Raw genomic sequence first — 23893 nt, forward strand, 5'->3', positions numbered from 1 at the left:
TGTGATTATGTTATATTGAAAGCAAAGAACGGAGTCTCCTTGTCATAAACAGTACAATCAAGTCCTCTTGTATGAGGCTTTCACAGCAGTGACAGTTTTACCATGCTGCCGGAGCACCAAGGACAGGAAACAACAGAGCACCTTCAGCAGACAGATGTTTCTTCCATTCTCAGCGTGGCCTCAGTAAATCCCCTCTGGGCAGAGTAGCCAAGCTGTTTACAAGGAAAGTAGAGACCAGCATCCCAGCAAAAGAGGAAATGCCTTTTACTCACATTTGCTCTTCTGAATTATCTCTGCATTGCTGAGAGTAAGGTTGACACCATTCTGAACCGACCTAAACTCTTGAAATGTCGATAAATGTCAAGTGCTTGAACTGAAGCCCGTTGACAGTGTGTTACAGAAGGAAAAAGCATTTAAACATCCTGCTGAGGTGCCTTTATGAAGTGCTTTGAAATTAAAGTACTATTTGACAAAAAAAAAAAAAAAAAAACTTAATTATGATGATGTTTTGTTATTAGTCTTAGAAGCCTTCAGTTGGTATAGGTGGAAATGATAAACAAGTCAGCAGTGTTTTTGCAGAATAGGACATTTTCCAGCTGAAATGTGTTTGAACTTTAAAAACTGTCACAGGGTTGGTAGATGTTATAGATATTATAATTGGAATGAACATTGACTTCACAGTCATGAAACCTATTTCAAATAGTAAAGAAAAACTGCTTTCTCTAACCTAACTTCACTGAATATTAAAAAAATATTCATTCATTCATTCATTCATTCATTCTTCCATTCTCCCCTCCTCTGGCTTAAGCAGTAGTCTAACAAAGCAAAACAACATAAGTAATTAGGAATATAAATATTTTTAAGGAATATGCGTCACTTGAATTCTTGTCATTGATGTTATCAGTTAAAAAGTAGAAAAATGCCTTCAAGGTCAAAGTTCAGACTAAGAATATGGTGTTCAAATGTGCATGTTATTTGTTTATTCTTTGAATGTTAATTGTCTTTAAATGGGTCATTTTTCATATTTTATGAGAATTTGTAACAGTGTTGCAACTCTTGGTTCCTGCAATAAAATAAAATAACGACATTCAAAAAAGAAAAACAAATGTCATTTAGGCCTTTATGACTAGCAATAATGTCAAGGTGTTAATAATTTATTCTTATTGATGAAAGCATTTTACGAGTATTATAAATAGTTACACCTCATGAAAATATGTTGCTAAAAAAACCCTGCTTTTCAGCAAGAGGTCTGCTGTATATATTTTCATGTTTTGTATCTGTTGCCAAATCTGGCTCTTAACAGCATCCCTTTATTCTCCACATCCGTTCTCTCTTCCCACCCAGAGGGATATCACTGCCTTCAGAATGACAGTCCCCTCTGGAGAGGTTTTTTCTTCTCTTTCTCTCCCGTGTCCCACTCGTCCGTGTCTCGCTGTCTTTCTGCCCTCACGCTGCGCTCTGGCCTCGGATCCTGTCCATTAAGCTGTTTCCAGCAGCTCTGTAATATGAAGGAATGGAGTGCCCTGGGCACCCTGACATTCTGACTGTGTCATCATTAACCTGCCCGTCTGTGTATCTGCCCTCCGCGGGGCTTGCGTTTGCTGCATGGCTGAGGCAGGCGCTGGAATGGCACAAATTATGTGCTTTTTATTAGACGTTGGGGTTATCCTATTAAAGGGAAGGCAGAGTGGGCTGGGATGCGATATTCAGTGTAAAGCACTGAAAAGCTCTCTGAATGCCATCTAGAGATAATCCCTACCTTCACAACACAGATGTGCGCTTTTCAAAGCCATTTTCCCATGCACTTATACACACACTTATCCAAGAGGACCATACTGCTCCTTGAATGTACTGTATAAGGAATATAATTATTGACATTATATCAGCTAAGTGTTGTAGATTTTGTCGGCTCACATATTTGTACAATGATCTAAGACATGATATACTGGAGGAAAAAAAATTGGACTGAATGGGGTATTAGGAATTTTGATAACATGATAAAAACAATAAAAATATGGGATTTTTTTTAGAGGCAAGAGTGAATATTGGGCTTTGTATTGTTGTACTGTATTCATTGTCTGATCCTTACAAATGTGCTTCATAAAGCATTTTTTATAATAGTTATAATAATAATAATTGTATTAATAATATTAATAATAATAAATAAATGTCCATTTTTTTTCTCTCTTTATTGTATAAAATGTTTTATTATTTATTTAGCTGCATTTAATTTTATTTCTATATTTTTTTCTTTTAACATGAATTTATTTCTCATTTATATAAAAATAATTATAATAATACATGTCCTGACAACATTTTCATTTAACATTTGTGTTTTATAAGCTTTTTTACCTGACATTTTGAAATACGCCATGTATACACTCCTTTCCTCTCTTGTTGAAACTAGAAGATGAGGTGGAACTAATGAAGTGCTCATCCTTCTGAAAAATGGCTGGAACACTTTATAAATAAACACAGTGAGGAGGATGTGTACTTATTGTGTGTTATTTTTTCTTTGCAGATTTCTACAGGCACAGATTCTGTGTGGGCCTAGTTATAGCAAAATGTCTAGTTGATTCATCTTGTGCTGTAAATAATCAACAGTTAAATGCACACATACACACAAAACACACACACACTCATACACGCAGAGCAGCTTCTGACCATTAGGCTGTTGTTGGAATGCTAGACATTCCTGGTAATGCCCCTTAAGAGAAGAGGGGGAATATGGGATATAAATTATGTAAAGCCTTCTCCCGATATGCTCTGTCATATCCCGCTGTTTCGTTTTTGACTGCGTTACTGCATACTCTGTGTTGTTTTCCCATCAGAAGATAACACCTAATACTGTGGACCAATATTCACCTCAGTAAAAGGCTTTACCCAGAGTTCCCTCTTACTGTAAGACAAAGGCTGATGAGGTAGCTTGTTTCTAACAATAAAGCAGTTCTTTTGCCGTTCCCCGGGTTAGCATTAGCATTGTTTTCCTCCAGCTGAAAAACTGCCTTTGTGTTCTCAGCTGCAGGCGATAGCCTGAGGAGAGACGATTAAGGTGTGCTACGTGCTATGAGAGCCAAATCCAAAATGTCAGACTTTGCCTGACTAATTAGTGGTAATTGCTGTATAGGCAAAGCAATTTGCTTGTTTTCTCTTCAGTACTGTAAGTCATGCCATCTAAAGACATGGCTTTACATTCAAGGCTTTGTGAAAGATAACAGGAGAATGAAAACACTTACGATTGTTTTAGAAACAACAGTGATTAATCAGCTTTTGTATTGATTGAATGATCCTTACAATGTGTGTTTTAGAAATATGAAGTTTTTGATACAGCAGGTAATTGCTTTCTGTTTTCTGTCCTGTGTTGCATTTGCAATTGAAACAAGAAGATGGGGTGGAATTAATGAAGAAAACCCCTTTTTTAAAATAGTGAATACAGTGTCACAACCATGAAAAATGATTTGCTACTTGCTGGTCATTTTATTTTATTTTATTTAGTTTCATTACATTTTGATTTGTATCTAAATGAACATATCAGTCATCCATTGATGAAGTTGGGCAACTTTATGTGATTGTCATTCAAGAGAATAACATTTAAAAATTTAAAAAGTACTCTAGCATATAGATTACATCAAGGTAACAAAAAAAGAAGCCATAAACCATAATTTAGCCATTTCATGGATCCTATAAAGTTGTTCTAGGGAAACTGAACTTTAGATCGAGCCATAAAATTCTGTAATGGATGGATGCCGCCGCTATCAAAACACAAGAAAATAAAGAGCATGGATTCATTCAAGGTTGTACCACATACTGAAGTCAACCATTAAAGTGCCTTGAAAAATCTAAAGGAGAAAAAAATGATATTTCTATTCAGAAAATGAAAGCAAAATCTCAGGTGATGCATTTAACATTGACCCAGTCAGGGCTTTGTTCTATTTATATAACCAATGAAAAGGACATGTTTGTCTAGAAAAGCATAGCTGAGCACCGTAAATCAATGAAACATACTCACAGCTCCCATGGGTCAGTTGTAATTATTAATGATAATGGCAGCTGCCATTTCTTGCAGCTAGAAAGCAGTGGTTGAGATAGAGCAGTCAATTCCAATTACATGGAGGTGCTTGGTACTCCAGTATTGCACAAACCATAAGGAAATTAACAGGGGCATGGGGCAAAAATACCTCCAAAATGAAAAGCAGTATTGCATCACTGCAGCTGTTGCAATATATTTAAAGTCTTAAAATTAGTAACAAATGGCAGCAGATGTTTGATGTTTAAAATGTATTGGTCCTGTTGACAGGCGTAATAGAAGTGTGATTCATAGATTTGATTCTCTTGTTGTCACCTGGTTTTATTACCGTTATTCTTGGTTAACGTTCACTGTCACGTTTGATTTTATGTCATTACAAATCATGTGCCCCATCTCACCATTTCATCACTAACCCACCCTGAGGTGTTTACGTCCAAGCAGAAAGTGATAAAGCTTGGTAATAGAGACCGACAGGGTCACAGCCTTGATCATGGATACATGAATCTATTTCACAGGGCACGCTACCAGAATTCACCCAAAGACACCTGAGGGTGGCATTCATGGCTCATAGACCTGCTCTTAAATGATATACGTTTATGTTTAAATGACCAAAATAAATGAATAAAGGAGTGAAGGTTTTGATTCAGTGAGGTTGGCCAGCAAATGAGAGATGCATTCCCATCAGCAAGAGAGAAAAGGAACAGAACTGCAGGGCAGAGATAGCAGCCATTTGTCTCTGGCTGTTAGGCCTGTGTGGCTCATGGATTTTCAGTACGCTGCCTCTCAAGGATGATACTAGGCCATTTATGAAACAGGACATCGTATTTTCTAGCCCATTTTTTGTATCAAAGAATTATAAAAAGGAAATATATAATATTAAAATAAAACAGAAAAAATACAGTAGTAATGTTTTATCATAATACACTTCTGCTGTTAATTTTTTAGATTTTATATTTTTATATATATATATATATATATATATATATATATACATTTTGACATTTTATTTGAACTATTCAAAGTTTTTATGTTCTTTTTTTATTTAACTTTATTTTGTTTTATGTTAATGTGCATTTAGTTCTTATTTATAGTGAATAATGTTAATAATAATAATAATAATAATAGCGTCCTGACAGCATTTTCATTTTATTTAACTTGTATCTTGGTTCTCTATTTTATTTATTTATTTAATTTTAATGACAATGCGTTAATCATTGAATTTAAAAATAACTTGGTTTGAGCTGCTGCCCCTTCAATCGCTAAGTGCCCTCACATCCCCCTCCATTCACCCCCCCCCCCCCCTTAAAGAAATGCGATTTCAGCTGAGGGGGAGTAACATTACCATTTCTCCACTATAAGATGTTTAACAGTGACGTTGATAGCAGAGGAGCGGAAGTTTTTCACGAGTCGCGGCAGTAGAGTCAGCTCATCAATAATGACATGTGAAAAATCCCGCCCACTCTAAAGCGGTACTAAACTGCAAACCGAGCCGAGTCGAGCCGTGCATACCTTACTGAGCCGTACCGAGCCGAGTCGTACCACACAGTTGAAAACCAGCAAAAGTCTTCAAACCCCTGTTGTGTGTAATGGCAACATCTAAACATCTGAAAGCCCAGATCAAACCACAACAAAGATGAGAGCGTACCCTCCACACACTGCACACTTGGACATCAGCCATCAGCTCCACTTGTCAGAGAGAAGATACTGTATTCTGTGGGTTATTTGTATCTGTGTGTGTGTGATGTGGGGGGTGTTATCCCAGATGTGCTATCATACAGGGAAGCCTGTCAGTCCGGGCCAGTAAATCTGTCAGAGATTATGTGCAGATGATGGATTCCTCTTTATGGCCTGTTGATCTGGCTGGAATATTTACACGATGCCATTACAGGGATGATGTGCATGAGAGGCTGATGCTGTGGTCTCGCTTATTTAGGCCTGCCTGTCTGTCAGCTTAGTGTGTGCTCTCTTTTATTTTTCTCTCTTTCTCTCTCTCTCTCTTCATCTACCCCCAGCTCTCCCTCTCTGACTCCCTCCATTTGTGTGTGTGTGTTTCCAGATCTGTTAGTCCATTTTCATCTCAGAAGACTCATGTTCAGCGATTGTGAGAGCACTCAATGCTTATCTCAGAAACACAATACATGTGCAAAAGATCTTTCATTATTTTCAGCCTAGCCAAGTTACTCATAGCAAATCTTTTGCTCTGTAAAAAAAGCAGCCTGTTCTTGAGGGGTGTTATTTTTTTGTTGTAGTCTCGTATTCGCGTCAAGCCATTTTTCACATTTGTTCTGGACTTAAAGAAAACAGCTGGCTCATAGAGCTCTGTCTCATGGGTTGAGCACAGCTGTGAAAGTGTGAAAAAAAAGAGAGAGGTGAGATACAAATATTACACTTGATTTTAAAGGTAATGTGTAATTTATTTCAATGCATTTTGTCGTTGTTGTGGTTTTGGCTATTAACCCTGCAAAGCCCAACATGTAAAGTAATAGTCGGTCAGTTTTTGAAATGGAACAGTTTATTGAACCTTTAGACAACATCTTAACTTTTTTCAGAGGCCCAAACTGAGTAAAGATATGCAATTTCATCCAGTTGCTGATAGTTACATGGCTAAACATTAAGAATAATTTTTTGTGTACATTTTGAAATATTACTAACCATATAAAAGTTATCACTTAATACAAATCACTAATGATTTTACTGCAAAAAGACCTGTGTATCACAACCTGAAGGTGGACAGAATTTTTAAAGGCCTTTAAATGTCCTTTGACATGCTAAAAAGTATATGAACTATTAACCAGAAGACCTGTATTTGATTTTGTATAACAGGTTTTACAGTAAGGTTTTAATAATGTTGATAATTTAGAGACCTTGCTAGTTTGCATATTAAATATGACACAGTAAGCTTTTTAAGGGTTAATTAATACACATTGACAGCTACAGCATGTGAGAGATGTGTAGGTTGACATCACGAGAGGTTTAAACATTCTGACTCTGTGTCACTATTAAAAAATCGTTCTATTTGTTTAGGACATCCCATTCCCAAAACATCAACTTATGGCTCAAACGATGGAGTAAATTTGGGGCGAGACTCTCTGTTTATCCAGACAGTTGAGGACAGAGGGCAGAGTTGTGCACATTTTAGAAAAGCAAAATGCGTCAAAGGTTTGAATTCACTATGAAGTGATGAAACGGAAGTAGTGACAGATATTTTCCTCCATGTTGTAATGTACATTCGAGTTTAGCAGGTTATTGAAAAAGGGGACTGATTGGATCTTCGCATGCGGGTGTTGCACACAAAAATGGAGGCAGATGTACTTCAGCTTGCAGGGGCACGTTTATTTGGACTAAATGATTGGAGAAGTCCTGCTTACATCACTAATAAGAAGTCGGAAGTTTTTCTGAATTTAGCCCAATCCTGCTGGCATTGATGAATAGATTGCAAAAATAATGATCAAACTGATTTCACAACACTCCCTGAAATCTCACTCGTTATTTTTCCAATCTCATTCTTGTCAAAACACAGGCTTTTTGACAAAAGATAAGTGTGGAAGTGACACGAGAGTGAGTAAATGATGACAAAATGCTCATTTTGGGGAGAACTGGCCCTTCAGTGCTCAAATTCAAGCACATTACAGTCTATATTGTAGACTTGGAATATAAGTCTATATTCCAAAAATATATGCTTGCCTGTGTAAGCAAATATAGGGATGTACCTGAATAAGCTCGTCAGAGCCTTAAAATAAAACAGAGATGCAAAAGCAGCATCAGCAGAGAAAATTTTTACAGCAGGTCTCAATATCCCCTCACATAAAGCAGGCTCAAGGCCAACATCAGCCTCCTCTCACTCACTGCCCATCAACAACTCTACTGCCGCTGTCAGACGCAACACTAAATACCAGACATCCACGCTGACCTGCCAGCAGCACTTCTATGCCAGCGAAGAGGAATAGTTTGGCTTCAGCCCTAACTCAGGAGAGGTCGCCCTTCAGAGATGGAAAAGCATTAACCACTTACATTTTCAAACAAAGAAAAATTACACCGGCGTTGGCTTTGACAAGTTTCTAGAAACAGACTTGGCCTTTTTTGTTTCATGTCCCTGATGCAGAACAATTAGAAAAAGGTGGAAAAGAGTGGAAAGTCACTGTTTTTTGCCTGGCTAAACATATACCAGCATTTCTGCTTGTTTTTTGGCTTTTTAAACTCAAATGTTATGCTGTATTGTGAGAAATAGCAACTGCTGAAGTTTGTAACGTGAGCCACCCCTTGACGTTTCCTGCTACCTGTTCTCACAAACAAGCCACAAAATGCAGCTTTATTCTCGTCCCAGTGCCTCTTCCTCTAATATTTGCTCCCAGTGCCATGACATTCACTCCAAAGGTCATTTCTGCAGTTTAAACAATGCTCCGTTTGATAATCATTCACAGTCAAAACGTCACAGAGTGGCTCTTGTGCAAAACAGCTGTAGAAAAGTTACCAATTTAGCACTTGCTCCAACAGCTTGTTAATTTTATTTATTTTTTTACCCAGAAATTATAATTCTGTCATCATGATGGGAGCATACCCTGTTGCTTTTGTGGAACACACACACACACACAAAGCATTTTAAAGAATGTCCAATCTGGTCCCCATTTACTTTCAATGTACGGAAAAGATCTGCTTGGACACTCTGCTAGCTATCTAGAAGTCATTTACAAGTCAAGTCATTCAAGTATAAAAAGATGCTAGGATCATTAAATAATGACTAATCGTTTTTATTTTGGGGTGAACTGCCCCTTTAAGGCTCCAGACACGTTTTAAGCATGTGCCTGAACATTGCTTTGTATCTTTTCGTCATCACAGTCTTACCAACACACCTTCTAAGAATGCTGGGATAAGCTTTTAGAAGTGCTGCAGCCATCAGGCTTTGTGAGATGAATTTGCTTTTGCAGCTATTGTGTGAGCTTTTTTGGTGTTCGTCCTCTGTAAAGCCAACAAAGGGATTTGGCATAATAAAGTGTCCTAGATACTGTTTCCTGTTTCATTCATTTGTTTGCTCCCATATGTTTTCTTAATAGATCAGTTTGTGTGTGTGTGTGTGTGGATGCCTGTACCTTTTGCACTTTTTCCATCAGCAATTTTCTCATCTGCTGCTGTTTTATTGTTTGCATAGGCCAGCTGTTTTGTATAGCCATGGATATATCTCGACCACAGCAATTGGCTGATATTTGGCTATTTTATGCCTAATTTGGGCCAATTAACAGAAGTTCCTAGTGTCAGCTCTAATATCTAGTTTGTTGCTTACATTCGTAACATACCTGTTGTATTTGGTTTTCTCTTTTCAGACAACACAGACTTAACTTTTTGGAAAAATAATATTTTTTTGTGAATCCATATGATTGAAAAAGCCCCTAAAAAATTGACACTTCAAAAACCAAGCAAACTGTGGATGAATCAGTGTGCTTTAAAGTGAAATGATAGGTGTGTGTGAGAACTCTTCTATGGGTTACTCTAGTGTTTGTTTTGCATGGTTTTTGAAGCGTGAACTTTGAGGGTCCCATTCACTTACATTATATTGACTCACAGAGATGGATTATTATTCTAAATATGTTCAGTTGTATTAATTCTGTATATATCTGGGACGACATGAAGGAGTGTAAATGATGAGAGAATTGTTTGATTTTGTTTTCTGATGTTCACTATTCACTCTATAATTTTCTGTTTCCATTTTTTTTTAAACAGATAGTTGAGACTCTAACTGATGATTGAATGGGATCCATTAGAAACCATTGACAGCCTAAAATTAAGTTAACAAACTATGTTAATTAGTTTAATGTATAATAATAATAATTTGCTTCCAGCACATACAATGATTAATTTTAGATTTAAGAAGTAATCAAATAAATTATATATATATATATATAAATTAATTTTAAATAAATATTATTTAATTTTATCTTCAGTCATTTAAAATAATTGTCAGCCAGAAATGTTCAATTTCAGTGCATCCCTAATAATTAATTGGTTTTATTCCAGTATATCTATTTGAACTGCCATTATGTCAGTCAAGTGCTAGTGTAGCAAGTTGGGAAGAGAAAAGTATTGATTGTGTCTTGGGTTTGTATGATGAACTTCCCAAAACTATTTTTCTTTGTTTTTGGGAACTATCGGTTGGGGTGTTTGTTGTGTGGGACATTTATCAGTGTTGCGCGCTATGCATTTGGAGTGCGTGAGTTACGTCATCCTCAGTTTGCGGATAGACGCTGGCGAGGAAAGACGCACTTATTTTCTCTCGCTCTTCCTACTTAATGTTGGTATGTAAGTAGAGTTCATTCAATTAAAGTTCGTTGATCATTGAGTACAATGTTATATTGAATCGATTGTACACATGCATATTGTGTATTTTGAATTTTGTGTGAGCTTTATCGGACGCACGTGGAGTGAACTAACTGTTGATTTGTGCACAGTGTGTGATGTGGGAAGAGGTTGGCGCAACGAAAAATATTGATCAAATTGTCCCATATGTTTCCAGGTATGTTCAGTTCTTCAATTTAACCAGCATAACGTGATCTAATTTTTGTAAATTGGGTTTATAATGAATATGTGGATTGTACTTTTGAGCAGATATTGTATATTTATTTCTCAGATTCTATAATACATTATATTATGTTACAGCCATCTACTACACTGGTTTTGCAGTTATATAGAGTATAATGTGGATGTGTCTGATGTTTTGAGGGAAAAACAACAACATTATTCTTATGTGTTACTATTGATATGTTTGAAGAATATATACACATCCAGCCATTTCATCACTTTATTTTTCCTTTAACGAAAGAAATGTATTATTTGCACAATAATGTATCTGCTACATAATGTTAAATATGTATACAAGTGAGTTACGTCATCCTCAGTTTGCGGATAGACGCTGGCGAGGAAAGACGCACTTATTTTCTCTCGCTCTTCCTACTTAATGTTGTGTGTGATGTGGGAAGAGGTTGGCGCAACGAAAAATATTGATCAAATTGTCCCATATGTTTCCAGGGCGGGTCAATAAATTCAGCTGTTCTCAAGCCATCCTGTTGTCTACTGTGTGAAATTCGTTATGTGCAGAAAGGGATCTGCTACATAAAACTGGTGCGGTGACCTTCTTGGATACAACTGATCAGCCAGAGCCGATCGCCGGGTGTTGTTCGGTTTCATGGAACTGTTGCTGCGCTCTCCCTGGATTCAGAAAGCCGGCCTGAGTCGTCTGCCAGGTGTCAAGCCGTGGATCGAGTCCTGCCTTCCAGTGTCAGCTAATGAACTTTCCTTGTTGCATACAGCTCTCTTACATTCTTAACATTGACTTTCGAACATTGTATTACTAAGACACCGAGTCAATTTATTTTGTTATGCGTTAGTGACCAATTTGGACAGTAAGATGTACAATATGTCTACACCAGTCTTGGGGAGGGGTAGAAGTTTCATCAGCTCAGATGGTGTTGTGAGACGTAGAGAAAATGATCAGATTCGAGATATTAATTTAGGCTCTTCACAGATGGAAGGAAAAGTCAATGCTGGTGCTTCATCTTTTACAACTGCCCCAATATGTGATGATTCTCGTTTGCAGATAACAGAGCTACTTGAAGAGCTTGGTAGCCAAATTGGCGATAGTATTTTGGACCGGCTCTTAGCTGATCGTAGTGCTTCTGCTCTGGGGCATCGGACTGCCCCCGAACCAGTTAAAAGCGATCTAGCTAGCACTACACTTGACTTATCCAGGTTGAATCTGATTGTACGTTCTGACAATAGAAGCCCTCCTATTTTCCGTGGTGATGGTACGGATAAACATACTGTTCATGAGTGGATAGAATTAATGGAGGTTTACTTACAGAAGTGTGATCGCCCGAAAGCAGAGCATTCCATTGAGATTTTGAACCACCTTTTGGGTAGAGCTAAAAACATTGTAAAAGTGGGGCTAAAAAGTAATCACTCACCTGACATGGTTGTTACCCCTGAAACCATTTACAAAATGCTCTTACGCTATTTCAGTGAGACCCCAGAATCTTGTCTTCCACTGGCAGACTTCTATTCTACAATGCCATATGACAAAGAAAGCCCTGTTGACTATTGGGTCCGTCTCAATAATGCGGCCGAAATCGCTGATAATCACCTACAGAAAGAGGGTAGTCGAATGAAGAACATTTCACAGGAAATTGCAATGATGTTCATTAGAAACTGCCCTAATGTTGAACTTTCTAGTATGTTCAGGTACAAGCCTATCACGAAGTGGTCATCAGCAGAGGTGCAAGAAGCAATTGACGAGCATCAAAGGGAGCTGAGAACCAAGAATCCACATCCTTACTCTTTCCCTGGCAATTCGCTTCAGGTAGCAACTGCCGCCGTCAGGCACACAGAGGCCTCTACAGGGGACAACACTGCAGTTAACTCAGCAGCGTGCATCCCTGGTACCCATGCCACAAAGCCTGAGATCGCCACAGCGCCTCCACACACAGCCTTGACTGACACTGGTACATTAGAGCGAGTGCTCAGCATGCTGGAAAGAGTGCTCGAACGCACTAATGCGCAGGCTGCTTCTGATAGACCGCAAATACCTTCTTGGTCTCGTCCATCCAAATGTCGTGTTTGTGGTGAGAGAACCCATTCCACACGGTCACACTGCATGTCTGAGAGAAGATGTCTAAACTGCTTAGAAGTTGGTCACCTGCGGAGGGATTGCCCTAAGAAAAGTGCTGAGTATGGGAGTCGCTCCCAGATTCAGGGAAACTGACACGCCTGCACTTGGGAGGGGATAGTGTGGGTGAAGAAGTTCAGACCCTCCAAGATGATGCATCAAAAATATATGAGTCTACTTGTAAAACAGTTACTAGTGATAATATGGTCCTGTTTCAGAATGTGACGCAGCTGGCACGGGCAGACAGCCTTTTCTACACCGACGTTCTAGTCAATGACAGCATTCCCCTGAGAGCATTGTTAGACAGTGGCTCTATGGCTTGCACCATCAGTGAAGTTGCAGAAGCTCGCTTATTGGATGCAGGTATGTCTCTGGATCAGTGTGAGATGCAGGCCAATATTATGCTGATTGGATGTGGTGGTGTTCAGGTTACGCCGAAATGTATATATCAGCTGAAGATGAGAGTGTACGAGTATGAAGTCAGTGTACCCACGCTGGTTGTTACAGGACAGCGGGAAGATTTGATACTGGGCACCAACGTCCTTAAATTCATCTTGAGCCAGTTTAAGCAGAGACCCACATACTGGCGTGTCGTAAATAGGCCTGAATCAACGAAAGATGCTGAGGTTGAGCAGTTCCTTAATGTACTTTCTGGTCTTAATAGATGGAGAGGTGATGAGATGCCTGACATCATTGGCACGGCCAAACTGGTTCAAGCTGTCACGTTGCTGCCAAGGCAGGAGCACCTGGTGTGGGCCAAGCTCCCTCCTACAACACCTATTTCAGAGGGTAGTGCGGTGTTGATTGAGCCGACTAAGTCACCAACCCATAAGAAGGATGTCATCATGGGACGTGTGGTGGTTTCTATGACTGCTGACAGGTGGGTGCCAGTTAGGATGCTTAACCCAACCGACAAGTCAATCACTTTGAGGAAGAATTCTAAAATAGTCAACGTCTCTCCATGTGTGGCGTTAGAAGATTTGGAAATGGATGGGGAGCAACCCTTTGATACTGTTACAGCCCAGAGTCAAACTGTGCATGACGGATCACACAACCCAGACTTCCAGCATGTCTTAGAGAAAATGGGATTGAGTGATTTGGACATAGATTCTTGCGAAGCGCCACTTCAATGGAAATTTCAGCTATTGCGCTTGGTCCAGAAGTATGAACACGTATTCTCAAAACACAAGCTAGACTGCGGGAGAGCTAAAGACTTTGTGCATCGCATCCACCTGTCTGACCACAGGCCTTTCCGTTTGCCCTATCGGCGTGTGCCGCCAGGACACTATCAGAAGTTACGGCAAGTACTGTCAGAGATGGAAGAGCATGATCTCATTCGTAAATCCAGCAGCGAGTGGGCCTCCCCCTTGGTTCTCGTGTGGAAGAAGAGTGGAGACCTACGTATCTGCGTTGATTACCGTTGGTTAAATTCACGCACTATTAAGGATGCACACCCTCTTCCTCATCAAGCCGACTGCCTCGCTGCTTTGGGAGGGAATGCATTGTTCAGCGCAATGGACCTTACGTCCGGCTTCTACAACATCTCCATGTGTGAGGAAGACAAGAAGCTTACAGCCTTTACCACACCTCTAGGGCTCTATGAGTTCAATCGTCTTCCACAGGGACTATGCAACAGCCCAGCGAGTTTCATGCGGCTTATGATGAGTATATTTGGTGACCAAAACTTCCTTACTCTGCTTTGTTATTTGGATGATCTTCTGGTTGTAGCTCCCACTGAAGAAAAGGCCTTGGAAAGGTTGGAGATGGTCTTCGGGAGATTGAGTGCTCACGGGTTGAAGTTGGCGCCGAAGAAATGCTACTTCCTTAGAAGGAGCGTCAGGTTCCTTGGCCATGTTGTGAATGAGAATGGAGTCGCGACTGATCCTGACAAAGTTGCTGCCATTACGGCTGTCACTGAAAAGGATCTCATGATGGATGATGGGGTCTCGCCTTCCCAAAAAAAGATCAAGTCCTTTTTGGGTATGGTCCTGTATTACCAACGCTTCATCCCCAACTGTTCCAGCATCGCCAAACCGCTCTTCACACTAACCGCTGCAACCAAAGGGAAAAAGGGATTTTCAAGGGGTCGTGCTGTCTTTAGAAAACTCAGCCCGTCAGATTGGACTAGAGAATGTGCCTTATCCTTTGAACAGCTTAAGTCGGCTCTTGTGGACTCTGTAGTGTTAGCACACCCCGATTTCGCCCGGCCATTTATCCTCTCTACAGATGCCTCCTTGGATGGTATAGGGGCAGTATTGTCACAAGTCCTTGAAGGAGAGTCCAAGGCACGACCTATTGCCTTTGCAAGTAAGGCTCTTACACGAGCTCAGTCCAACTACCCTGCACACCGTCTTGAATTTCTGGCATTAAAATGGTCCATCTGCGATAAATTTAGCCATTGGCTAAAGGGGAATACTTTCACAGTCTGGACGGACAACAATCCGTTGACCTACATTTTAACAAAGCCGAAATTAGACGCATGTGAACAGAGGTGGGTAGCTAAGTTGGCCCCGTACACCTTTGACATCCAGTACATACCGGGTACGAATAATGTGGTTGCCGATGCTCTGAGCCGTCAGCCGTTTGTTCCCAGTCTTGTGAGCCATAGATTAGTGACAGAACCCTACAGCCTTTTGCTTGAACAGTCTGAACAAATAAGGAAAGGCACAGTGCAGGATTCCTTTAGGCTCAGCGCAAATAGCCAAAGTATTGGACATTCGTCAGAACAATGTTCCTTGTCTTCTGATCAGGTCTCTGCTATCTTCGAAGCTCATGCAAAGTGGGATGTGGGAGCAGAGGGGAGAGTCCTTTCTTGGCTTGCTCAAGAAAAAAAACAAATTATGCCTGCTGGTCAGAACCCCTTACCAGTCTTCTCACTAGAGGAGCTTCGGGAGAAGCAAGAAGGTGACCATGTGCTCTCAAGAGTTCTCTTCTATGTATGCAGAGGTAAGAGACCGTCTCGGAGAGAAAGAGCTAAGGAACCTTTCAAGGCCTTGAAACTGTTGAAGCAATGGGACAGGTTGAAGCTGTTGGATGGCATCCTTTACCGTGTCTGCAAGGATCCAGTGACTAAGTTTACACGTTACCAGTTCATAGTCCCTGATTCACTGGTCAGTGAAGTCTTGCGCGGCATCCACGATGAGGCAGGCCATCAAGGTCAAGGAAGGACGTTGTCTTTGGCTAGACAGAGGTTTTCTTGGGTTGGAATGGAGAGTGACACCCGTGATTATGTGAGACGCTGTCAACGTTGTGTGGTCAGCAAAACCCCTGAACCTGAGGGAAGGGCCCCTTTAGAGAGCATCCGAACTGTCCATCCACTAGAATTAGTCTGCATAGACTTCTGGTCTGCTGAGGATTCTTCTGGCAAGAGTGTTGATGTACTTGTGGTAACAGACCACTTCACGAAAATGGCTAATGCGTTTCCGTGCAGGAACCAGTCAGCATCCCAAGTCGCTCGTCAATTATGGGACAAGTTCTTCTGTGTTTATGGATTTCCACTAAGAATCCACTCGGACCAAGGAGCTAACTTTGAAAGCCGGTTGATCAAGGAACTGTTGCAGATTGCTGGCGTACAGAAGTCCCGAACCACGGCATATCACCCGATGGGTAACGGCCAAGTCGAGAGGTTCAATCGCACCTTGGGCAATATGATCAGGGCATTGCCTCCGAGAGTCAAACAGGACTGGCCACAAATGCTGCAAACCCTGACGTTCGCTTACAACTGTACTGCCCATGAGTCAACTGGCTTTGCCCCATTTTTCCTCATGTATGGTCGAATTCCTAGGCTGCCCGTTGACTTGATGTTCCAGTCTGTAGATCGGGATAACATCGTCACAGACTATGACCAATACGTAAAAAAAATGAAGGATGATCTGAGGGAAGCTATGTTACTTGCTCAGGCCAACAACATTGCGAGTCAACAACGGCAATCTGAGCACTACAACAAAGACGTCAAAGGCCGAGATATAGAGGAAGGAGACTATGTGTTGCTTGCCAATAAAGGAGAGCGTGGACGGCGCAAGCTGGCCGACAAATGGGACTCAACTGTGCATGTTGTGGTTTCTGTGGATACAAGGTGTCATACTTACCGTGTAAGGAACACCAGGACCAATCAGGAGAAGGTGGTTCATAGGAACTTGCTTTTACGTGCAAATTTCTTACCTGTTGACGTGAGGAAGGATTGTGTTGAACCAGCTTCCGAAGACTCCGGGTCGGACTTTGAGACCGATGACTCTATGAACGACAAAGCTATGAATGAATTAGAGGATGTTGGAAACGAGATTGATGAAGCAGTTCATTCTCCAGCTTGTCTGTCGACCCCATCAAATGCAGAGGAAACCAGAGGTCTAAGTTTCGGACCAGTATCGGAGCATGTCCTTGATGGAACGGACGTTGAAAGTGAGACTCAGGAAAAAGTTCAGAGTTCAGAATCTGACACTTCCAATGGAGCAGTTCATCCTCCAGCTTGTCAATTGAGCCCTTCAATGGGAGAGGAGACCAGAGATTCAGATTTCAGATCAGGATCGGAGCATGTCCTTGATGGAATAGATGATGAAATTGTGAGTTGGGAAAAAGTTCAGAGTCCCGCATCTGACCCTCATGATATGAATGTTGAGGAAGTTGAACGCGACATGGAAAAGTCAAAACCAACTGACGGAGTTCCTGGAGAAGTAGTTCAGCCTTCGTCTGATATGACTCACACGGTCAGAACTAGGGCTGGCAGATTGATTAAACCAGTTGATAGACTGATTCAAATTATGACCCAGAAGACCTTGTTACGTAGCCCTACGCTTAGCCTTCTATGGTCAAAAACTTCTTAAGTGGCATTTGAGTTCTCCAGTCTGAATAATTCATTTGGGGTAAAATATTAGTGGTGATCATTTGAGTATCTTTGGAGTAGTGTTTATGGCACTTCTTTTTGCGGGTGGGCATTTGAGAGTCTGGCCAACTTTCTTTTGTCACTCTCCCAGTGAGTTGGGTAACAGGGTTGTTGCGTGCAGATACTGTGGTTTTTAGAGTGTGATCACATCCCCAATTTCGATTAGTCACTAGTATTAGATTAGTTTTGTGAAGTTCAGGGGGGTGAATGTAGCAAGTTGGGAAGAGAAAAGTATTGATTGTGTCTTGGGTTTGTATGATGAACTTCCCAAAACTATTTTTCTTTGTTTTTGGGAACTATCGGTTGGGGTGTTTGTTGTGTGGGACATTTATCAGTGTTGCGCGCTATGCATTTGGAGTGCGTGAGTTACGTCATCCTCAGTTTGCGGATAGACGCTGGCGAGGAAAGACGCACTTATTTTCTCTCGCTCTTCCTACTTAATGTTGGTATGTAAGTAGAGTTCATTCAATTAAAGTTCGTTGATCATTGAGTACAATGTTATATTGAATCGATTGTACACATGCATATTGTGTATTTTGAATTTTGTGTGAGCTTTATCGGACGCACGTGGAGTGAACTAACTGTTGATTTGTGCACAGTGTGTGATGTGGGAAGAGGTTGGCGCAACGAAAAATATTGATCAAATTGTCCCATATGTTTCCAGGTATGTTCAGTTCTTCAATTTAACCAGCATAACGTGATCTAATTTTTGTAAATTGGGTTTATAATGAATATGTGGATTGTACTTTTGAGCAGATATTGTATATTTATTTCTCAGATTCTATAATACATTATATTATGTTACAGCCATCTACTACACTGGTTTTGCAGTTATATAGAGTATAATGTGGATGTGTCTGATGTTTTGAGGGAAAAACAACAACATTATTCTTATGTGTTACTATTGATATGTTTGAAGAATATATACACATCCAGCCATTTCATCACTTTATTTTTCCTTTAACGAAAGAAATGTATTATTTGCACAATAATGTATCTGCTACATAATGTTAAATATGTATACAAGTGAGTTACGTCATCCTCAGTTTGCGGATAGACGCTGGCGAGGAAAGACGCACTTATTTTCTCTCGCTCTTCCTACTTAATGTTGTGTGTGATGTGGGAAGAGGTTGGCGCAACGAAAAATATTGATCAAATTGTCCCATATGTTTCCAGGGCGGGTCAATAAATTCAGCTGTTCTCAAGCCATCCTGTTGTCTACTGTGTGAAATTCGTTATGTGCAGAAAGGGATCTGCTACACTAGCATATGCCAGTCTTTGTGAGCCTGTTTGCATGCAGCAATAATCTGTTGGTCTGGCAGGAGTAAACAGTGTGTTTACCTTGAGGTACAGGGTCATTGAGAGCGCTCTCTCAGCGTATTTTGATCGCTAGAGACATCCTGCTCTCAGCAGAGTTGGTTTTAAGATGTCTGCACACATCCCAGAGGCCCGTCTCGAGGCTCATTTAAGAGTGTCAACCGTTCACACGGCATCTTTTATAGTGAACCACATCCACTTGAAGAAAATAAAATGGAAATAAACTCACCTTGGGCTTTCAATCTCCCACACACATTTGTTTTGTTCGTTTTATATGAAGTGCCTCATAAACCCATCTTACTAATACAGAAGGAATGTTTCCTCTCTCCGAAGTGTCGTTTGTGTTGAATGTTCTTTACAGAGTTCTTCGCAGGGATTGTTTTGACCCTTTGACAGGCTGGCCTGTGTCTGGTTTCCTTTGTTATAGTTTTCTGGTCCAACAGTCAGTTGAGTGTTGTTTTCCTCATGTCTCTCTGGGGTTTTACGGGAATAAATGAGAGCTCTCAAGCTCCATCTTAACAAGGTTGTCTGGAGTGCCAGCGAGAGAGGAGGGGGTTTAGACTTCTCCACCCACAGAACACTCCTCAGAGGGTTTTGCCATCAGCTGTTGTCTCAGAGCATTTTAAAAAGCCTGTATTTTTCCCTATTGTGATCATTTGTGTTATGGAGTTAATGTTAAGCACTGAATTTACCTTGATGGAATCTTATCTGATGAAAAGCTTACTATGGAACAGAGGCAGATGTGTGCAGATGCTAAGTGCTGTCACCGCAGTGGAGGCCTTGTCAGGGTCAAGTGCTTGGGTACAGTGGTGCTCAGTAAGTGCTTACAGACATAATACTACATTGCAGTAAATGAGACAGCAAGCTTTCATAATAGCTGTGATACCAGGCTGATACACAGGTTTCCTTTAGAGACTTTTACTTCCGATCATAATTTTTTTAGCTAGCAGATTTCTGTTTTGTTTTTGTTTGTTTTTTTGTCTTGGATGCTGTTTTAAAAACGTGGTATAAATATATAGATATACACTGCTTTCCAAAAGTTTGGAGTTGGTAGGGTTTTTATTTTTATTCATCAAGGCTGCATTTAGCTACTCCACTCTGATTCTCCAGAAATCCTTCTAATGTGCAGATTTGGTGCTAAATGTAACATATTTTTATCAATGTTGCAAACAATTGTGCTACTGAATATTTTTTTGCGGAAATAGTGATAAATATTTTCTTCAAGATTCTATAATAAATATATCGTTCAAAAGAACAGCATTTATTTGAAGTAGAAATCTGTTGCAACATTAATATATGTCTTTACTGTAACTTTTGCTCAATTTAATGCATTTTATGCTGAATATAAATATTATTTTCTATCAAAAGATCATAGGTACCCCAAGCTTTGAAAGGTAGTGTGTTTTTTCATCTTAAAATATGACAATCCATTAAGAAAATATTATTACCTTTTTAAATAAGGGGAAACTTTAATATAAACCATATTTATTGAGTGAAAATATTATGAACTGTTATACAAATTACAACCAAATAATGTTGATTATTATAATTTTTATTGCAACCAACAATTTTGCACCTGTTAAAGTTCTTTGTAATATTGTACTTGTTTACCAAGGAGACAACAGAGAGCTTGAGATTAATTGTGTCGTTGTGATGTGTGAAGAAATATCTCTTGTGAACAGAGCATTTTTATTGTGCATCTCCATTGTGCATTTTTCCAGTCAGACGGTCATTTTGTGAGAATATTTTGTATGTATTTGAATTACTTTTTAGTATATATTTAAAATGTTTACTTGTAAATAGTGTAAAGTGCACAGAATTTAACTAGTAAGAGTGATTAATGTTTTAGGGTAGTCAACAGGGCCAAGAAACATCTGTACACGTATATAAAATGAAACGTTTGAGTGTCTGGGGCAAAGGTCCAATGAGTTCATTACAAGGACGCTTCTGAGCTTGTGCAGTAGTAGGCCTGCTTCTTCCAGCAGAAACACAAGTCCAGGCCTTTGTGCCTGAAAAGAGGTTCACAGTTGGTGACGGAGCGATATTATCCTGGGCTCTGAGGAGCGGACTGCAGAAGAATTTGAAGTTGGAGACTCTCGGTTGGCAGGTCCCATGCTTTGTTATTTAACGATTGGTGAGCGTGTTAGCCTCACAGCTGCGCCTTAAACGACTGCCGCCAGCTGAGGACGATACCGAACGCCTGATTTTGCCAAGATAAGGCTCTGTTTCCATTACAGAGCTGGCACTCTTCACACCAGCTACCTTGTCTTCGGTTCAGACTGGCTGGTTTTCCACAAAGACTTTGGGATGTGACATGATTTACTTTCCAGAAAATGTATTGTTTTGAACCGTCTTTTTGCGTGATTAAAGGGATACTCCACCCTAAAATGAAAATTTTGTCATTAAATCTTTACCCCATGTCGTTCCAAACCCATAAATGCTTTGTTCGTCTTCGGAACACAATTTAAGATATTTGCACAGGTGCACTGTTTTCATTCAAATCAGAGAGTAAATACATGTAGAAACCTGACGTAGAAGAGTGTACGCTGCTTGCGTTCAGTGGATGTTCTCCAAAATAGTGCTAGAGTGATGCGGAGAGACACAGAGGAGATTGTTGACAAAGGAATTGTTGTTAAATTCATTATTTTTGATTTCTTCGCGTACAAAAAGTATTGTCATCGCTTCATAACATTACAGTTGAACCACTGATGGCAGAAGGACTATTCTGACCATGTCTTTCATACTTTTCTGGACCACGACAGTGTAATCTTCATCCAAAATATCTTAAATTGTGTTCTGAAGACGAACAAAGCTTTTATGGATTTGGAACAACATGAGGGTAAATGATTAATGCCAAAATTTTCATTTGGGGTGGAGTAACCCTTCTAGACTGTTGAGAAAGGAGAGATCCCAGCTGGATTTAATTGTTCTGACATTCGGACAGCATTCAGAGAGAGAGAGAGAGAGAGAGAGAGAAGGGGAGAAAGGAGAGAGAAATCTCAAATATGTTTGAAATGGAGTCTGCTGAAAACATTTCAGCAGGACCGTATGAAGTCGTGCTGTTGGTTAAAAATAGTTCCCCTGGCTCTTGTCTTGCCTGGAACTTGATATGTCCTCTGTTGACCTACAAGTATTGATTAAACTACTGTTTTCATATTGTTTGGTCTGTTATTAACTGCTAATGTACAATATCATAATTTTGGATGTTAAACATTTTGTGGCTTTAAATCCATGTCAGTTATCTTTAAAGCTATCTGTATGCTTGTGTAATAAAATTAACCTTCTGCACTAAACAGATTTTTTTCCCAATGAAATGCTCTAGGAGAAGATTCTCCCTCCCCCTTCAACCAAATGCAAATCGCTAACAATAGCAACTAGCAGATCATGGTTCATGGCCAATTGATTTTTTTTTAAAGGACGAACTATTTGATATGTTATGTCCCAACAAACTATTTCCATAGGAAAAACATAATACTGGAAGGAAAACTGTGTTCTTTAAGCAATTTCATGGTCTTTAAGTAATAACATAAGGTATGAAAACTTAAGTATGTTAAATAAGGTAAAATATGTAAAAAAAACAAAAACAACAACAACAACAACAACAACAACAAAAAACTTCAGTCCAGAAAAAATGAGGAGCGTTTCTTAAAGGGGCGGCTCATTGCGTTGTTAGTGTGTAATGTTGCTGTTTGAGCATAAACAATTTTATTACTTATTTTCACATAGCTATGAGAAGCGTTAAACATGGTTTAACATGGTTTAACATGCATGCAGTTGCCATACGGTATTAAAGCTTTAATCAGGATAAAACCGTATATTAAAAGCTAACATAAGCAGTAGCATTTACAAATAACAGCGTATCGAAAAGTATGAGAAAACAACAAAAAAATACATAGGCCTACCATTGAAAGGTACTGCATGATCCTCTTCAATAATATTCTTTGCTTCTCAATTGGGCTCAAACTGATAAGCGATATTAACGACACCATTGTTTACAATGCAACCGGAGCACATGCCGCGATGTGAGGGGCAGGACGTTTAGACGCGCACAAGAGGCGGTTTAGCTAATCACAACACACTGGGCTAGCTAACCAATCAGAGCCCATCGCCTATTTTTGAGGGAGGGGCTTTATAAAAGCAGGAAATGATCAGCGTGTTTCTCAGAGAAGGGACAGAGCGGTGTGGAATAAAGGTAAATTATGTGAAAAATAATGCATTAAAAAAAGAAGAAGCATTAACACGTTAGACTGCACCCCATAAACACAATCAAGCTTAGAAAAAAAACAAAACAGTGAACCACCCTTTTAAAGTCTTCTTCAAGGGCTAGCTAGGGCTGTGATTATGGCTTTGTTGATGAAATGGACTTAAAGCAGATTAACCTTTGCCTTGCAGGCAGACACGGGAGCAGGAGACCCCCCCAGACTTCTTCTACTTCTCTGATTTCGAGAGGCACAACGCTGAGATCGCAGCATATCATCTAGATAGGTAACGGCCCATAAATGTCAGCCTCCGGCATGAATAGTGTGTGTGTGAGAGGTTTGTCTTCCCCTGAATCTATATGTGTATGTATACATCCACCACATGCCACTTGTAAATGTTTGCATGCTTGTGTATATGAACCGGTGGGGCTGCATTTATTTGCACAAGAATGTTTTGTGTGTGTGTGAATGTGTAACGCTTGCGGTGTGTCCTGCGTGTTTTCCGCACATTTGAACTTGTGTTTATATGTATGTGTGAAAGTACAGAATGTGAGCGTATCTCGGGGCAGTAAGCAGTCAGAAACCTGCAGTTTAACACTCATAAACACCAAATCCAGAGGGACCGTAATGACTCACTCTGAATGAACACAAACACATCTGTCAGTATCTGATCGCCAATCGAGCTCCATCCAACAATGTCTGCTTATAGGTGATTACCCTTCTGATGAATGTCAGTGATTGAGAGGCTTTAATTCGTGTCAGCCACAATAACCCATGGACATCTGTCCTTGTCAGCTTATTACAGTCCAATTTATTGGTTG

At 40.0% G+C, this 23893-nt stretch overlaps 1 protein-coding gene and 1 long non-coding RNA gene across 2 annotated transcripts in view; both read left to right on the plus strand.

Annotated features, from left to right (window-relative positions):
* LOC128025143 (extracellular serine/threonine protein kinase FAM20C) overlaps positions 1-23893 on the plus strand; it is a 44813-nt gene that overhangs the window by 13809 nt on the left and 7111 nt on the right. The window contains exon 4 of the mRNA XM_052611186.1: positions 23266-23358. Within this exon, the coding sequence (XP_052467146.1) occupies positions 23266-23358 (93 nt within the window). The remainder of the gene's footprint in view (positions 1-23265; positions 23359-23893) is intronic.
* On the plus strand, positions 10081-18765 carry LOC128025144 (uncharacterized). The gene is made up of 2 exons (XR_008186105.1): positions 10081-10248; positions 17938-18765. It is a non-coding gene; the product is annotated as an uncharacterized LOC128025144 (long non-coding RNA).

This window comes from Carassius gibelio, chromosome A12, assembly GCF_023724105.1.
Source record: "Carassius gibelio isolate Cgi1373 ecotype wild population from Czech Republic chromosome A12, carGib1.2-hapl.c, whole genome shotgun sequence".
Taxonomy (NCBI): domain Eukaryota; kingdom Metazoa; phylum Chordata; class Actinopteri; order Cypriniformes; family Cyprinidae; genus Carassius; species Carassius gibelio.